We start from the raw sequence: 18706 nt of genomic DNA on the forward strand, positions 1-18706 counted from the left end.
GACTTCTTGAATAGCGGCCACGTTCACTCCAACCTTCTGCAGTTCGCGAGCTAGAAGGCTCACTCGTCCAGGTTCATTTAGGGTCCTGACATTCCAGGTACCGAGCTTCCAATCATAGTCCTTATTTCGTTGCCGGGTCGGTTGCCAAAAATAACGTTCTCTTTTTCTTCTATCTCCATTTTTCGTGGAATTTGAGAGGCTTCAGTAAGCTACCTTACCGGGGTCGCGTTACCTACATCGCGATGATGGGGCTGCCACCTTAGGTATAACTGACGCGATGCAACATTTCGTTGATCAGCCGCTGGGTACCAGGCAGACGCTGTTTGAGCCGCACCTCCTGGTGAACAGACGCTCGACAAGATGATCTGGGATACCACGTTGTAGGTGGTATTTAACTTCAAATTTCGTGACAATAGTCCAGTAGTTCAAAAGCTACGGATATTTTTAAAATTATATTTGAAAAACGTTTGTTACTTTAAAAGTGCCTCCTGTAGTCTTGCGAGCAAAGACGTAGGATTGCCAATCCGGAGATGAAGAGTTCGATTCTCGGTCTGGTCTATAGGATGTTTTCGGGTGGGAAACGTTCTTGATTCCCTGGGTATAGTGCCATACTTGCCATACACAAGATACATACCCATGCAATTGCGGGCATAGAAAAGATTTCAATCAATAACTGAGGAAATGCTCATAGAATACTAAGTTGAAAAGCAGGCCAAGTTCCAGTTGGAATGTAGAGCCTTTGAAGAAGAAGAAGTTACTTTAAAATGTGTTATTCTAATGGCTAAATGAAATAAAAAGGGTCTAATATTTTTTAGGTAAGGAACGTGCCTATTCAAAAACGAAGAGATGGTATATTGGTAGGATTCGCATGGAATTGCTGTATGCAAGGTGCCCTCCTTAGCCGTGCGGTAAGACGCGCGACTACAAAGCAAGACCATGCTGAGGGTTGCTGGGTTCGATTCCCGGTGCCGGTCTAGGCAATTTTCGGATTGGAAATTGTCTCGACTTCCCTGGGCAATAAGAGTATCATCGTGTTAGCCTCATGATATACGAATGCAAAAATGGTAACTTGGCTTAGAAACCAGGCAGTTAATAACTGTGGAAGTGCTTAATGAACACAAAGCTGCGAGGCGGCTCTGTCCCAGTGTGGGGATGTGATGCCAATAAGAAGAAGAAGAAGCTGTATGCATACCAAGGCTGTCATCCAAATAAAAATTATTTATTTCCGTTTACCACGCGATAGTCTATTCCACCAAAATGCCGTTTTGTTAGTAGCTAACAACCAAAACCTCAAACAAATTTGCGCATTGACACTGTATTTTTAGAGGAAGCTGAACAGGAAGTATATCACTGGAACCACAAATATACTGCCAATAAGCGTCATGCCAGTGATCTTTGCTGTCAAGACCCATAATAAAGCGAGGAATAGCAATTGAAAAACTATGTGAACATATAGCAACCTGCAAGAAAAACAAAATAATCGAGTTCAATGCCATTCTTATTGCTCTAGAAAAAACATATCTTGACCAACATTTGAAAAGGGCTTAAAAGCCAAAATTTATTCTTTCTAATTCTTCATATATAGCAATATAGTTATTGCCTATTTCCGGGGATTAAATCACCCGACTTGGACATTAATTTACATTGTTGTGAAAACTAATATGTGAATTTTTACATTATGTGGAAGATATTGGTTTGAAAAATGGATCGCGAGTGATTTGACTATGCGTCCAATTTGGGAATCTCGAGCTCATTCAGTAGCCGCTAGGTTGCGAAGGCCGACTGAGGTCCTTTGGTTAATGCACCAGTCTAGCGTACTATAGGGTCGTGGGTTCGAGTCCCTTCGAAGGGAAAGTGGTTACCTCCAATACATTTTTCAAATCAATATCTTCCGCATAATGTACATATTCACATATGAGTTTTCATAACATTGTAAATTAATGTCCAAATCGGGTGGTTTAATCCCCGGAATATAGGCAATTAACTTTGATTGAATTGAACCTGAGTTACGAGCTCTTGCCTACGCAATGCGGTCAGGTCTAAGCTTGACGACCGACTGGCAAATAGCTCACACAACCTCACTTGATTAGTACGGTTGCTGATGAAGAATGTGTGTAGCCGCCAGACATTCTAAATACTCACGCTCCTCTAATGTGAACGTGTACTCACCTGTGGAAGTGTTGGCTTGACAAATGGATTGAGAGTGATTTGACTATGCGTCCAAATTGGGAATTTCGAGCTCATTCAGTAGCCGCTAGGTTGCGAAGGCCGACGGAGGTCCTTCGTAGCTTAGTTGGTTGAAGCACCAGTCTAGCGTACTGTAGGGTCGTGGGTTCGAGTCCCATCGAAGGGAAAGTGGTTACCTCCAATACATTTTTCAAGTAAAAGTCTTCCGCATAATGTACATATTCACATATGAGTTTTCACAACACTCGCATTTATGTTCATTTTGTAAAAAGCCTATGAATCGTTCAAAAAGCTCAATTTACTGCATCTAATCCCACAACAGTAAAACAGGCTTTGCTATCTTGCTTATCTGTGGTAAGCTGGAAATTATTGAGTTTGTGACAAACGATTTACAAAATCAATTAAAATGCAAATGTTACAAATCTAGAGTGCTTTGAGAATAGGTCGTATGTGCAAAAGAGAGTCTCTTTTTGCCTCCATTCTCTTTCGATTATTACAGACCTATAATAAAGTTTACTTCAGATTTCTTGGCAGATATCTAAAGATTATAGCTTTGTCTAACGTTCTGAAGTGAAAATGTGGCAAAATATGCAAAATTAGCTTATGTACAAGCGAAAGAGAGCGTGAACAAAGAGAGCCTCTCTTTTGCACATACGACCTATTCTCAAAGCAATCTAGAAATGTGCGATCATGGGCAGTATATATGTGGACAAAGAATCAGAAGGAATAAATTTTGGCTGTTTCCCCCTTTTCAAATGTTGGTCTAGTTATTCAAATACGAATTTCTATTGTATTTCACCGAACTTTCAAAAGAACTGGGAAAAAATGGCGTTCGATGAAATTCTCAAACATTTGTAATATTGTGGTGTTATTTGTCCTATTCAAGAATACTTACAGAGTGTCTTTCTTCCGGGCTGCTTCCAATGTTTTTGGAAGTTCATTGTTCAAATAGCGTCTGACACCTTGAGCTAACCAAATAAAATATTCTGGCCATTTTAAATCGGAAATATCTATGTTAAATATTTCGCGATCCGTAGCGTTTAATTGTTGACTAACCTCAAGCGTACGAGGGTTATTAAATTTCCATTCACTGAATATGAATTTTTCCAATCTATTCAGCGATTCCCACACATTTGTATGTAGCCGCACTAATCTAAAATGGAAAAGAATCGATTGAAAAATGATTGGCATTACTTTTATATGAGCCATCATACATGGGACGTCCACCGAAGATTTTTGTAATGAAATCAAGACAGTAAGCGGGCATAAAATGAACGATTATTGCTGAGAGCTTGTACAACCACAAGCTAGGCAGGAATTTTAAATGTGGATACCTATAAGAATTAAAAGGATCAAATAGGGTAACAGTAATTGAAGCAACATCACAAATCACGTACCACACAGCTGACTTCAGGGGATACTTATGTAAGTATTCATTGACCTGCTCCTTAACACTTTCCCACCTAAAGGGATTGCATGTACTTGACGTGCAGTGATAGATTGACAATTCCTTATAGCTGGAAATAAAGAGTAAGTGTTGAATAAAACTGTTAATATATAATTGAGTGTTTTGATACTTTATCGTACATTGGCAAAGTAATATATAAAAGGTATAAAGCCCCAAACACAATGTTAGTGGAACGGCAACGGAAACGGTAAATCTGACAGAAAATATATGGGCTAATTGTCAATTTTTCCGTTGCCGTCGCCATTCCGCTGACATTGCGTTTGGGCCTTAACATATCACTGATAGGATTAACCGTTGCGTAAAACGCTTTCTTGTATTTACTGGAGGTAAAATACACCGAATAAAACTACAGAGATTTTCCGAATCAAATTAGGCATGAAAGCAGAGATTTTCCACGTTGTTCTTTCGATTGTGCAAACAACACGAATCTACAAAATACCAGGCACATCCACATATTTCTATGCAACATTTCATACAGAAAAAGGATAGGAGATAATTATTTAGGGCAGTGGTGCTCAGCATTTTGGGAGTTTTTCCCCTTAATTTACTTGTCATACAATAAAGAAGCGGGCTCGGTAGTCATATGGCTACTGCTTCTGCCTCATACGCAGGAGGTCGTGGGTTCAATCCCAGGTCCGTTCCATTCTCCTACTTTGTATCTTTCTCTTTATTTCTCATGTTCTAGCAATCGCTAGAACTGGAAATGGACTTCCATACCGTTTCCAATACTATTCCTATACCTTCAACTTGAGTATTCTAACAGTAATCTGCTAGAATTGGAAATGAACTATAGAGCTCGTTTCCTACATCCAATTAGAAATTCCATCAGTTACCTTCTCCTATCTATCACATTGGCAGCTCGTTAACCAAGACGGACCTCTGCCTCTCCAACCTAACCCAAAAATTTCAACAAATTCCGCATGAACTCGTGGCAAGTGCAGAGGTATATTCGGCTTGCAGTGGGCGAGTGATTGCATCAACATTTCCTCCCCCTTCCCTACATTGATTTGCATTCTGACGTGGCAGGCGCCAGTATGACCTAACAAATGAGATCACCAGTACTTGTACATTGAAGATGTGTGCTAGTCCCAAGCAAACATCTGTTGGTTCCCTGTGCAAGAACAGCTGATCTGGTCATAATGGAGTAGCAACTACGAGCAGTCAATCAAGCTCAAGCTCAAGCTTAATTTACTTGTCATACAATAAATATGATGGTAGACTAGCCCAAGAATACGCGCAGCAGCTGGAAGTGGCACTTCCAACGGAAGAGCAGCTAGGCGCAGCGTCTCTTGAAGATGGCTGGAGAGATATTCGATCCGCCATTGGTAGCACCGCAACCGCTGCACTTGGCACGGTGCCCCCGGATCAGAGAAACGACTGGTATGACGGCGAATGTGAGCAGTTAGTGGAAGAGAAGAATGCAGCATGGGCGAGATTGCTGCAACACCGCACGAGGGCGAACGAGGCACGATATAAACAGGCGCGGAACAGACAAAACTCGATTTTCCGGCCGGCGCCAGCAGGAAGATCGAGACCGTGAAGAAACGGAGCAACTGTACCGCGCTAATAACACACGAAAGTTCTATGAGAAGTTAAACCGTTCACGTAAGGGCCACGTGCCACAGCCTGATATGTGTAAGGACATAAACGGGAACCTTCTTACGAACGAGCGTGAGGTGATCCAAAGGTGGCGGCAGCACTACGAAGAACACCTGAATGGCGATGTGGCAGACGAAGATGGCGGTATGGTGATGGACCTGGGAGAACGCGCGCAGGACATAATTCTACCGGCTCCGGATCTCCAGGAAATCCAGAAGGAGATTGGCCGGCTGAAGAACAACAAAGCCCCTGGGGTTGACCAACTACCAGGAGAGCTATTTAAACACGGTGGTGAGGCACTAGCTAGAGCGCTGCACTGGGTCATTACCAAGATTTGGGAGGAGGAAGTTTTGCCGCAGGAGTGGATGGAAGGTGTCGTGTGTCCCATCTACAAAAAGGGCGATAAGCTGGATTGTAGCAACTACCGCGCAATCACATTGCTGAACGCCGCCTACAAGATACTATCCCAAATTTTATACCGTCGACTAGCACTAATTGTAAGGGAGTTCGTGGGGCAGTACCAGGCGGGTTTTATGGGCGAACGCTCCACCACGGACCAGGTGTTCGCCATTCGCCAAGTACTGCAGAAATTCCGCGAATACAACGTGCCCACACATCATCTATTCATCGACTTCAAAGCCGCATATGATACAATCGATCGGGACCAGCTATGGCAGCTAATGCACGAACACGGTTTTCCGGATAAACTGACACGGTTGATCAAAGCGACGATGGATCGGGTGATGTGCGTAGTTCGAGTTTCAGGGGCATTCTCGAGTCCCTTCGAAACCCGCAGAGGGTTACGGCAAGGTGATGGTCTTTCGTGTTTGCTATTCAACATCGCTTTGGAAGGGTAATACGAAGAGCAGGGATTAACACGAGTGGTACAATTTTCAATAAGTCCGTCCAGCTATTTGGTTTCGCCGACGACATAGATATTATGGCACGTAACTTTGAGAAGATGGAGGAAGCCTACATCAGACTGAAGAGGGAAGCTAAGCGGATCGGACTAGTCATCAACACGTCGAAGACGAAGTACATGATAGGAAAAGGTTCAAGAGAAGACAATGTGAGCCACCCACCGCGAGTTTGCATCGGTGGTGACGAAATCGAGGTGGTAGAAGAATTTGTGTACTTGGGCTCACTGGTGACTGCCGAAAATGACACCAGCAGAGAAATTCGGAGACGCATAGTGGCTTTAGGGGCTTTGTTGTTCTTCAGCCGGCCAATCTCCTCCTTGATTTCCTGGAGATCGGGAGCCGGTAAAATTATGTCCTGCGCGCGTGCGCTCAGGTCCATCACCATACCGCCATCTTCGTCTACTACATCGCCATTCAGGTGTTCTTCGTAGTACTGCCTCCACCTTTGGATCACCTCACGCTCGTTCGTAAGTTCCTAAGTTCCCCTTTATGTCCTTACACATATCAGGCTGTGGCACGTGGCCCTTATGTGAACGGTTCAACTTCTCATAGAACTTTCGTGCATTATTAGCGCGGTACAGTTGCTCCGTCTCTTCCCGGTCTCGATCTTCCTGCTGGCGCTTTTTCCTCCCTGGAAAATCGAGTTTTGTCTGCCGAAGACAAGCAATCCTTGGGCTGAAAGTCTTCCTAATAAAGAAAATTAAAAAAAAAAAGAGTTTTGTCTTTTCCGCACCCGTTTATATCGTGCCTCGTTCGCCCTCGTGCGATCTAATCAATCTTATTCAATTTAGTTATTGAAGGAAAAAGTGATTCGCAATCAATAAACACGTGTTTGTGCTGCCGTTCGTTGTTGCACTACCACAGTTATAATTTTGCAGCAGACGGAAATAGATGAACGACTTACTGCCAATGGTGGAAACCTTTTTCTTTCGTCCAAGTTCAATTTTTCATTTGATAGAAGTTGTATGACGGTGTTTGTATGGTCAATTTGAATCGTGTGTATTGCATACAGAGCATTAGTGATTAATCATAGATTTAATCATGATTAATGAATAATGGGTTATTTAATCATTATTCATTAATCATAATCATACAAAAAATGTGATTTAATCATTAATCACTAATCGTTAATCATAGAATTTTACATTTAATCATTAATCACTAATCATATTCATAATTATTTTGAGTTTATTCATTAATCATCAATTTTAATCATTGCATACATCGCTTTTATTCATTAATCTTTAATCATAATCATATAATTTTTTACCTTTCAATAACCAAATTTGGAAGAAAGGTTGCTTGATTATAGATCACTTGGCTAATCATTCAATTTGATTATTCATAATCATTAATCATTAATCATATCGATCGTTAATCATTAATCATACACATATTGTGTCAACATTTAATCACGATCGGTAATCGTTAATCATACTCCAAACGTTTTATTCATTAATCATAATTGTTAATCATTGTAAAAAAATATTTTAATCATTAATCATAATCATTAATCATTGTCAAAAATGAATAAATCGTTAATCGTAATCTTTAATCATAGAGTTGAATGATTTAATCATAACCAATTTAATCATTCATTGGATGCTTTATTCATTAACGCTCTGGCATAATATATCAATCTGCATTGCAGTAATGCAAAGATGAACATAACTTCCTTTGCTGATGTAGTAAACTAATCATCATCATCAGCAGTATTAGGAAAAGTCAAATTCTCCAATCTGATGCATGATCGTGCACGAGTCCGGATTAAATTCCACACGATTCATGGCTCAGAGAATCGACTCGCCGATTTGCATCAATGTACGAGTGATGCGCTTCATGACGCTTGGCTGTGCCAATGATGCGCACTACTCACTGCGGCATCAGAAGTCAGAAAACGACTTCCAATTATTAGGTTTTTGCCTAAAAGCTTTTTATAACTCACGGTAATAGTGTATTTCATTTTCTCAAAAATCAAGTGAAACTGACTTTTAGCAACAAATCACAAAATATTTAGTCAGAATATTCTAAATTATTGTTAGTATTTGAAACAAAAACCCAGATTAATCCACCTAGCGTTGGTAGTGCCTTTCTCGCATTAAGTTAAGACACCAACCTTAGATGGGGTTTATATGGTCCGATGTACCATTTTCTTCATAACTTTTAAGCGCAATGACCGTTGGTAGTGCCTTTCTCGCATTAAGTTAAGACACCAACCTTAGATGGGGTTTATATGGTCCGATGTACCATTTTCTTCATAACTTTTAAGCACAATGACCGATCGTTATAAAATTCAATAGTGATCAACAAGGCTTTGTCCCCTGTCGAATGAAACTTGTTGCGAGAAAATCGGTTAAGGATTTCCATACGAAAAGTTGTCTAATGTTTTTTATAGCTTTTGTGCATACACACATACACACACATACACACACACATACACATATACACACATACATACACACGGTCGATTGGTATATAATACTATGGGTCTCAGAGGCTTCTATAAAAAGTTCGTTTTCGGAGTGAAATGATAGCCTTTCGGTACAACTTAGTTGTACGAGAAAGGCAAAAAGGCCGAATAAACTCGGCAAAGCAACAAAGTGGACCGGAGCGAGTGCGGTTGTTCTGCCGAGTTTATTAGGACTTTTGTGATTCCGCTTTATGTGGTTTCGGCCTTTTGTGATTCGGCCTTTTGTAGAAGACCCGTATTTAGTCCTGTTAGTAGTTAGTGTTTTGCCTCCTGGAAAAGCACCTAAAATATTATAATGAGTACTGAGCGTTACACGTTGTTCGTGTGCTGGAAGAGCATCAAGCGGGGATAATATCCAGTAGAGAACCCGGAAGGTGCCGTAGGCTTCGTGGAAAGCCACGTACACGATGGCTTTTTCCCGTAGAAGAGGACCTGAGAGCGATAAACCTTCAAGGACACTGGAAACGATTGGCCAAGGATCGAGAATAGTTGAAGAGGATAGGTCCAACGTAGGTAGGCGTAGGTTCATCGAGATGCTGTAGCCCATCAAGTATCAAGTAGTACTGTGCGCAGGTTTAAACAGTACGATTTAGTTGATATCTTCGCATTGTTGGGGCTGATAAACATTAAAAACAAGCGGCAAAATACGTGTACATAGTAGAAATCATAATTGCGTTGGAAATCGTGGTTGATTTGATAGATCATTTGATTCATGCTCCATGACAATTCGGGGATCTCAAAATGTCCCATGTGGCCAGATACGGACTGTCAGAAAACAATATATACTTGGAGGTCATAATGAACATCACGTTGAGGCATTTGATTTAAACTTTAGAACAATATGGAGATCTTACAACATCGCTTGGGTTTGAGATGCAAGAAAAAGACACATACTTTAAGGTCTGAGGGAAGCTCTCTCGCGGTAGAGCGCTATTTTCATACTAAAATGTCTATAACTCGGAATTGGGAAAGAATTTCGCCTATCCCAACTGATAATCTCTTTGGAATTTATTAAGGAATGTTCTTAGAAAATTTTGTGGACCAAGTTTTTCCCAAATTTGAATTAAGCTCTAAATACTAAACTGTACAACTAAAATTTTCGCTTCTCAGTACCTCTCTCCGATGGTTTGACGCATAAAGAAACCGAATTTCGCAAAACACAACTGAAAAAAGTTTTGAAATTTTTCAACGATCATTTTGAAGTAATAAAAAGTATATGTGACCGCAATAAATTTTGCAGGAAGCTCTATTTCTTCAACCAAGTTTTCCAAAATCCATACAAAAAATACCATTTTGGGAGAGTGTCAACACCATATTTTCTTGGGGCGCACGGCAGGAAAGGAGCAATGAGAGCGATAGAAAGTCCGTCAACTTTGTATGTAGCGTGACACTTGAAAAAAGCGTATTCCCATTTGTAAACACGGAGCTACCAAATAAATAAATAGAAATCAAATGTAGAAATGGGACAATATAAATGGTGATAAATGATAAATTGCTCCTAAAGTTCCTTCAGAAATTCCTTCTAAAGTTCCTTAAGGAATTCCTCCGAAAGTTCCTCCAAGAATTCCGCCGGAAGTTCCTCCAGGAATTCCTCCGGAAGTTTCACCAGGAATTCCCGGAGGAACTTCCGGAAGAATTTCCGGAGGAATTCCCGGAGAAATTTCCGGAGGAACTCCCGAAGGAATTCTCGGAAGAATTTACGGAGAAATTCCCGGAGGAATGCCCGGAGAAACTCCCGGAGGAACTTACTTTATTTTTCTTCTTTGTCTTAGCTATCTTATTTGTCTCATTTGTCTTATTTGTCTAATTTGTCTCATTTGTCTTATTTATCTTATTCGTCTCATTTGTCTTATTTCTCTTATTTGTCTTATTTGTCTTATTTGTCTTATTTACACCAGCTCCACTGTTATCACCCAAATACTTTTCAAAGCTTGTGTGGAAACAAAAAATCCTCTAACGATATTTTCTAATGTTGTTCTTGAAACGGCTCATGTTTTCATTTTCCAAAACCAGCTGGAGTTTGTTTATTTTGATTTCCTCATTGCGTGATTGGTCGGCACTGTTGCTGTTCTCTCGCCGAACCACTGCATGAGTGATAAATTTCTTCCCCATTGTTACCAATTCCTTTTGTTCCAATTCCTTTTGTTGCCAATTCCTTCGTTTACGGCAAATTATCAAGCAATTGTAAACTGCATAATGATGACATAATTTTGGCGACACTGACAGCGTCATTCTGGCGGGCTGAATTAGGCAATTTTCTCACTCAGAGTGTGCTACCACGTGCTTTTTTAACGGAAAACCCTTTCCTCAGACCTTAAGGACATAATGTATTTGATGCCGATCCTGAGGACAATGGAAGCTGTGATTTTTGTCGGTAGACCATTTGATTCAAACTCCAGCACAATTTGGAAATTTAACAAGTGCAAGTGCAAGTGAAGGACATATATTTGGTAGGTATAGTTGTGTTGATACCATGGCCTGTGACATCATGGAAGCCGTAATTGATTCAATAGACTATTTTGTTCAAACTGCAGCACAATTTAACACGGCAAATGCTAGGTAAAGCGTACCTGAAGGAATAAAATAGACCCCATCTCGCGATCCTTAGCCTCTAACCCAGCAACTTCTATCCCTACCTCCTCAGGGAGTCGGCCGGGATACGAGCAGCCTTAGGGTTACACAATCAACCATCCCGGGAAGAACTATAGTTATATGCTGATAGGGAAGAGGGTTTTGCTAATTTGATCGATCGTCTGTTCTTCATGTTAGGAGCGGCTCTTAATAGCGTCTGTTTTCCATGCAAAATTGTGCACCATGGTCCACCGGAAGTTTAGGCGGAATGGTCCTCCAGAAATTTAGATGGTTGGTGTCAGGCCCTGCAAGCCAGCATAAAAAAAAACAAACAACGAATAATCAGCGAGAGAATATGTACCGGAACAAACGAAGACCACAGCGATGAAAAGGGAATAGCGGTTGGAAACTCGATTCGTTGAACTGCAAATCTCTCAACTTCATCGGGAGTACACGCATACTCGCCGGTATGCTTAAGGACTGCGGATTCGGGATCGCAGCGCTGCAGAAGGTTTGTTGGAAGGGATCATTAGTGCGAGTGTTTATAGGAAATTATACCATCTACCAGAGCTGGGAACGGCTTTCATAGTGATGGTCGATTTGCAAAGGAGCATGATTGGTGGCCGATCAATAAGAAAATGTGCAGGTTGAGGATTAAGGGCCGGTTCTTCAGCTTTAGCCTAATCAACGTCCACACTCCGGAAACACTGAAGGTGATAAAGACGCATTCTACGCGAAGCTAGAACGTGAGTTTGACAGCCAATCAAGCCAGGCCGTCAAAATCATCATAGGAGATTTGAACGTTCAGGTTAACCAAAAGGAGGAGTTTATACCTTTATACCGACTATGAAGAAGTTCAACGCCCATCGGCTGACGAACGAAAATGACTAATTGATTTCGCCGTTTTCCGCCACAGCCTTCCATATCGGTACACCTGGAAAATCACAAATCAATCACGTTTTAATTGGTGGATGGCACTTCATCGACATTATCGACGTCAGGACATATCGTGGCGCTAACATCGACTCTGACCACTATCTGATGATGGTTAAACTGTGCCCAAAACTATCCGTCATCAACAATTTTCGGTACTGACGACCGCCTCGGTACGAACTAGAGCGACTGAAGCAACCTGATGTCGCCACTGCATACGCGCTGCATCTCGAAGCAGCATTGCCGGAAGAGGACGAGCTCGATGGGACCCGTCTTAGGACTGCTGGAATACAGTTGAAGTAGACATTAACGCTGCAGCAGAGAGCACCGTTGGGTGTGTGAGACGAAGTACTGAACGATTGGATCGATAAAGAGTGCAGACAAATTCTGGAAGAGAAGGACGCAGTGCAGGGCGGGTGTAACAGCCGGGGTACGATTTTCAACAGATCCAGTCAATTTATTTGCTTCGCAGATAATATGGACATTGTCGGCCGAACATTTGCAAAATAGGCAGAAGTGTACACCCGCCGATTAATTCGTCTACCTTGGATCCTTGCTAACGGTTGATAATAATGTTAGTCGTGAAATACGAAGGCGCTACTTCTGTAGAAGTCGGGCCTACTGCGGGCTCCAGAAGAAATTGCAATCAAAAAAGATTCACACCCGCACCAAATAAGTCATGTACGAAACGCTTATAAGACCGGTAGTCCTCTATGGACATGCAACTTGGGCCCTGCTCGAGGAGGACTTACAAGCACTCGGAGTATTCGAGAGACGGGTGCTTAGGATTATTTTTGGCGGTGTGCAAGAAGACGGTATGGGGCGGCGAAGAATGAACCACGAGCTCGCCCAGCTCTACGGCGAACGCAGTATTCAGAAGGTAGCTAAAGCCGGATGGGCACGGGCACTGCATGTTGCAAGAATACCGGGCAGCAACTTTGCGAATATGCTGTTCGCCTCCGATACGGCAGGTACAAGGCGTGGAGTGCAGCGAGCGAATTGAGCTGACCAGATACAGAACGACTTGGCGAGCGTGGGGCGCAATCGAGGATGGAGAGATATGGCCTCGAACTATGTATTGTTGATTCAAATAGAAGTTAAATACTTGGAGGACATGATTGGTTTGATACCGCGGCAAAGGAGATCATGGAAGTCGTGGTTGATTCGGTAAACCATTTGATAAGAAGTCCAGGACAATTTGGAGATATTATGCAAATGAATGTCCAATGCTCGGAGGACATAATTTGGTTGATACCGCATCCTGAGACATCATGGAAGTCGTGGTTGATTCGGTTGAACATTTGATTCAAATTTCAAAACAATTTAGAGATCTTACAACATCGCATATGCCTGCATTTAAGTCGCAAATGAAAGACAAATGCTGGGATGAAATAATTGGGTTGATACCTTGGCTGGGGACATCAGGGCAGTCGTGGTTGATTCGGTAGACCTTGGATTCAAATTCCCGGATAATTCGGAGATCCTAGAACATCATAGTTTATTATCCTACATGTTTCCTGTATAGTTTACATTTAATTTAACAAGTAAACACCTTGTAGTATAAGGTGAATCCGTGAGGTACATCATTATCACCATATGCATAATAGGGATGCTCAAAATTTGTTCCCATCAGGTGATGTCTTTATGTGTTATTTCAATATTTCCATCAACACTAGCTAGATGGATATCATTTCCAGTGATGAAATATGATTATTTTACTTCAATTGCATTTTTCGTTGCAATGTTTCCACACATCTAGCCAAAAATAAAACACCTCTAGAGTCTAGACACAATATTTTGTAACAATATTTCCAAATGTATAACAATGTATAAATGTATTACAATATTTCCAAATGAAACATAATTTTGCTTAAACTTAACTTCCTAATTACTTAACATTATACAAAAACCCTGATTAATCCACCTAGCGGTGTTGGTGCCTTTCTCGTGCAAAAAAAATACTAAAAAATAAGAGTGAGTGCTTTTTAGCGTGTTTTGCGCAAAGAAAATAGTATTTTGGCCATAGCTTCTGATCCCATAGTCCAATCTGGCCAATTTCCAATAGCAAACAATGGGACAGGACAGGATTCTCAGTCGAATGGAACTTGTTGCGAGTAATTCGGCCAATGCTAAGTTCCAAAAAGTGTGTCTACAAAATTTTGTACACATACACTCAAACACACACACATACATACATACACACAAACAGACATCACCTCAATCCGTCGAGCTGAGTCGATTGGTATTAACACTGTGGGTCTCCGAGCCTTCTATCAAAAGTTTGGTTTTGGAATGATCATATAGTCTTTACGTATACGTATACTTGAGTATATGAAAAAAGCAAAAATACACCAATAAAGCTACCTGGCCTGATATGTAATTCTGTCGGATGTAGAGAGGAGTATAGTGAACCTTTTCCGAATAATACACCGGGGGGCATCAGGGACTTTGTCCAAGGGCTTGACGACCCCTCCCCATGGCCACTGCGAGTTAGACCGGGACCATCTTCCCTAACCCCTAATCCCAAGGCGTCAAGCGACCCGTGCCGAGGGGATGCATGGCCAGGGGGGTGAAATAATAAGCTAAGCCTTTAACGGAGCCTGTGGGGTACCTGGGCACCCTCCACAGTAATTGTCCCTTACCGCGTCATGCTGGGCTCTGGGGTGGTGGACCTCTTTTCCCGAGCAACTCGTGGGACCAAAATGGAAAACCAAGTCAATTCTTCAATTAGTGGTAGTAGTGTAGACGACCACCCCTTCGCAAGAGGTGGGTTGTTCAGGTCTCCGCCTAGGAAGCCAGAGCCAATAGTCGGCAGCTCAGTGCGCAGCGCCAGCGTGAGTCACTCAACCTTCCTCTCGGCTAAAAAAACGCCGGTAGGGGTTATTGACGGCCCATGGCTTGTGGAGGCGATGAACCGCAAACGCGATGGGCTTTCGGCGGAACAGCTGGACGCCATAATCGACTTTGCGTCATCGAAGCATAATATCAGCAAGGACCTCAAGAGGAGCTTGCAGAAACTTCGAAAGTCGATGCTGGACGCCAAGCTGGAGAGGGCGGTCGGGACGGCCAAGTGTAAACCCGTGAAATCGGTGGATTCGAGGTCTACCCAGACTGAGGCCCAAGGATTCGCGGACTCGGGCAAGGTCGAATCGACCGAGGGCGTGCCAGCGAAAACGGTGGTACCAAAGTCTACCCAGACTGAGGCTCAAGTATTTGCGGGTACGTCGGGGGTGACTGCTCCAACGGAGCAGACACAAAAACGGGAGAGACAGTCTCCAGGGGATGAGCTCCCTGGGGGCCGCTCCAAAACGCGGAGGGTTACTACCCCGAACAAGGGTAATGGGGCTGGGAAGCTGAACCCCGGCCAGGCACCTCCAAAACCGGGGGAGGAAAGACCTGGAAAGGTCCGTCCAGTCAGGAAAGACGGTGGTAAGGGGTTACGGCAGGCTGAAAGTTCTCAGCCGCACCAGACCAGGGAAATAGAGGGAGGGGATGACGCCTCCTGGACCCTGGTCAAGAACAAGAGGAAACCGAAGACGTCAAGGGCCGAAAAGAAGGCCCAGGCGAATGAGGGTAGCAAGAAGTCTAGGGTAGGCGCCAATCGCTCCAGGGGCGATGCCCTAGTCATCACGGCGGACGAGGCTAAGTACGGACGTTTGCGGACGTTTTAAAGTCGATGAGGAGTGACGTCAAGCTCGGTGAACTCGGCGCCGACGTACGTCGAATAAGACGTACCCGGATGGGTGAGATGATCCTCGAGCTGGCGAGACGGTCAAGGTGAGGGCACTCACTACGGAGGTGAATCTAAGGGTTAAAGACCTGGACGAGATCACCGAAGTCGAAGAGCTCGTCACGGCACTGCGGCGACAGTGTGAAGTGGAGACGCCCACCGCAGCCGTTCGGCTACGAAAAGGTCCAGCAGGGACGCAGGTAGCATTGATTCGGCTATCTGCAGCGGACGCCTCCAAGGTAGTCAAGTTAGGGAGCGTCAAGGTGGGATGGTCGGTATGCCCTGTGGGCATATACGAGCAACCCGAAGTTTGTTTCAAGTGCCTGGAACCGGGGCACAAGCAATGGGACTGCAAAGGCCCTGACATAAGCAATCTCTGCCGACGCTGCGGATGCTGCACGAACCCTCCCAATTGTTTGATTTGTTCCAGCAAAGCTGTGAACAGCAAGCACCCCATGGGGGGTTCGATGTGCCCGGCGTTTAAGCGTGCTGCAAAATCATAGTGCAGGTAACGCAGCTGGCTTGCTCGGCCTCGCCCGAGTTTTTGGTGTGCGCAGATTTAGAGGAAACGGCGGAACACGTGTTGTTCGTGTGCTCATGTTTTCGCGCAATGCGTGACCACATGCTTGCCACATGTGGTCTGGACACTACCCCGGACAACCTAGTTCGGAGGATGTGTAAAGATGAAGTTGGCTGACACGCCGTTTTATCGGCTATCGCCCAAATCGTCTCGGAGCTACACAGAAGGTGGCGCGTGGGCTCAAGGATGGCTAGTTCAGGCGCAAATAAGAGGTGGTCCAAGGGATCGGAGACGGCTTCATGGGTCATGCTCTGTGGTCGAACATGCGGCCAATTACCGTGGAATAGCCATTATCTCTTGCATTCCCAAACTTTTTGAATCTATTATTAATGAAAAATTATTTTCATAGAATCATAGAATCGTCATAGAATTACAAATAAACAGCACGGATTTTTTAAAGGTCGCTCAACCGCTACAAATTTAATAGAATTCATTGATTATACTCTTCATGTGATGGATAATGTCAACTACGTGGAAGCTCTGTACACTGACTTTAGCAAGGCGTTTGATCGCATTGACATTCCATTGTTACTCTTCAAATTGCAAAAAATTGTAATTGAGCCAGGACTCCTTAGATGGCTTGAATCTTACCTCACAGACCGGCAACAAATAATTAAATTTAATAGAAAGAAATCCAATCCTATTCAAGTCACTTCAGAAGTTCCACAAGGCTCCCATCTTGGCCCTCTTTTATTTATATTGTATGTAAATGACATTTCCCTCATTCTCAAAAATATAAAGCTTTTAATTTATGCCGATGACATAAAGTTATTTATGAAAATAAAAAATGAAGGCGACATTATCGTATTCCAGAATGAAATACAGATGTTTTATACATGGTGCAGAAAAAGCCTATTGCAACTAAATGTAAAGAAATGCAACATCATATCATTCAGCAGAAAAGAACAACACCAAATACACAAATTGTACTAGGAAACAAAACTGTAGAAAGAAGTGAAAAAGTTAGGGATTTAGGAGTGGTTTTAGATTCAAAACTAACTCTTGTTGATCACTATAACACAATCATTCACAAAGCTAATAATATGCTAGGCTTTATCATGCGCTTCTGTTTCAACTTTCAGGATCCATACGCAATCAAAACACTATATATTTCATATGTACGATCTATACTGGAATATTGTAGCATTGTATGGTCGCCTTATACAACCACAAATGAAGAAAGAATAGAGTCAGTACAAAAAAAATTTCTATTATACGCTCTTCGTAAATTAGGTTGGACGTCATTTCCTCTTCCATCTTATAGCCTATTCAGATTGGGCTATTTATGACTTTGTTAAATGAGAGGGTATCCAATTATTACGAGGTGTTCAGACTGCAGCAAGATAATATATCTTGACGTTTCCATGTTTCCTCATTTGCACGCTAATACAGGGTTGAATTCAAGGAGAGTTTTAAAATTTAATTTGCGAAATCAAGCATTTGTGTGGCGACAATCGAACATTTTTTTCTGAACAAAGTTTCTACGAAAAAAAAAATATGAAAAGGGATTTTCGAAGAATATTTGAAGCTCTCATTAAGGATAATGAGCGAAGCTACATTCATTAGTTGGGTGCGCCGTTCTTCGGGGAATCAGACTATTCCTCAATTTATTTTTAAGTTTAAAAAGTATTTTGATTCTGTACTATGATCGAACGATTTGATAGAAAAATTTAGATACTTTTGGGAATTCTCACAAATAAATAAAAAAGGACAATTGGACCAATTTTCAAGAAATATTATCGAACTAAAATGTATTTCCACCAGTATCTCCATGTATGAAGGGCAACTCAGCAATTTAATTTTTTTTCAAAAATGGAAACGGAATCATTGCGTTCTATTCGACAATCAATGATACAGCTTCTAATAAAATCGAATCGTGCGAAATGTGTGAATGTGATATAAACTGGATTTTGGATGAATTAATGCATTACCAATCCATGTTTTATTTAAGGTTGTTCTACTTTATATATACATCCCATTCAAATCGTGCAGTTGTCCCACGTGAAAAATGTTAAAATCCAAAGTATACTAAGCCATTCAAGGAGCAGAATTGAAACAATTTATGAAATCATGTTTATTCATCAAATATATTCGTTTTACAACCATTCCTACGTTTTAAATTGTCTTCCGCATTGGCCCTTGAACTTTGAAAATTTATTCGATTTGTTCTATCAAATCTAGGTTTAAGTTAAATACTTCATGTTAATTCTAGAGAGCATCTGTTTTTTTAAACAATTGAACCGGTGCC

At 42.2% G+C, this 18706-nt stretch overlaps 1 protein-coding gene across 1 annotated transcript in view; it reads right to left on the minus strand.

Moving 5' to 3' along the window:
• Positions 1-1215: 1215 nt before the first annotated feature.
• LOC134225059 (putative fatty acyl-CoA reductase CG8306) overlaps positions 1216-18706 on the minus strand; it is a 63788-nt gene continuing 46297 nt past the window's right edge. Inside the window, exons 8-11 of the mRNA XM_062704823.1 lie at positions 3585-3704; positions 3402-3521; positions 3083-3340; positions 1216-1460 (exon numbers count right to left, since the gene is read on the minus strand). Coding sequence (XP_062560807.1) covers positions 1322-1460; positions 3083-3340; positions 3402-3521; positions 3585-3704 — 637 coding nt within the window. The 3' untranslated portion in view covers positions 1216-1321. The remainder of the gene's footprint in view (positions 1461-3082; positions 3341-3401; positions 3522-3584; positions 3705-18706) is intronic.

The sequence above is a fragment of the Armigeres subalbatus genome, chromosome 3 (genome assembly GCF_024139115.2).
Source record: "Armigeres subalbatus isolate Guangzhou_Male chromosome 3, GZ_Asu_2, whole genome shotgun sequence".
Classification (NCBI taxonomy): Eukaryota; Metazoa; Arthropoda; class Insecta; order Diptera; family Culicidae; genus Armigeres; species Armigeres subalbatus.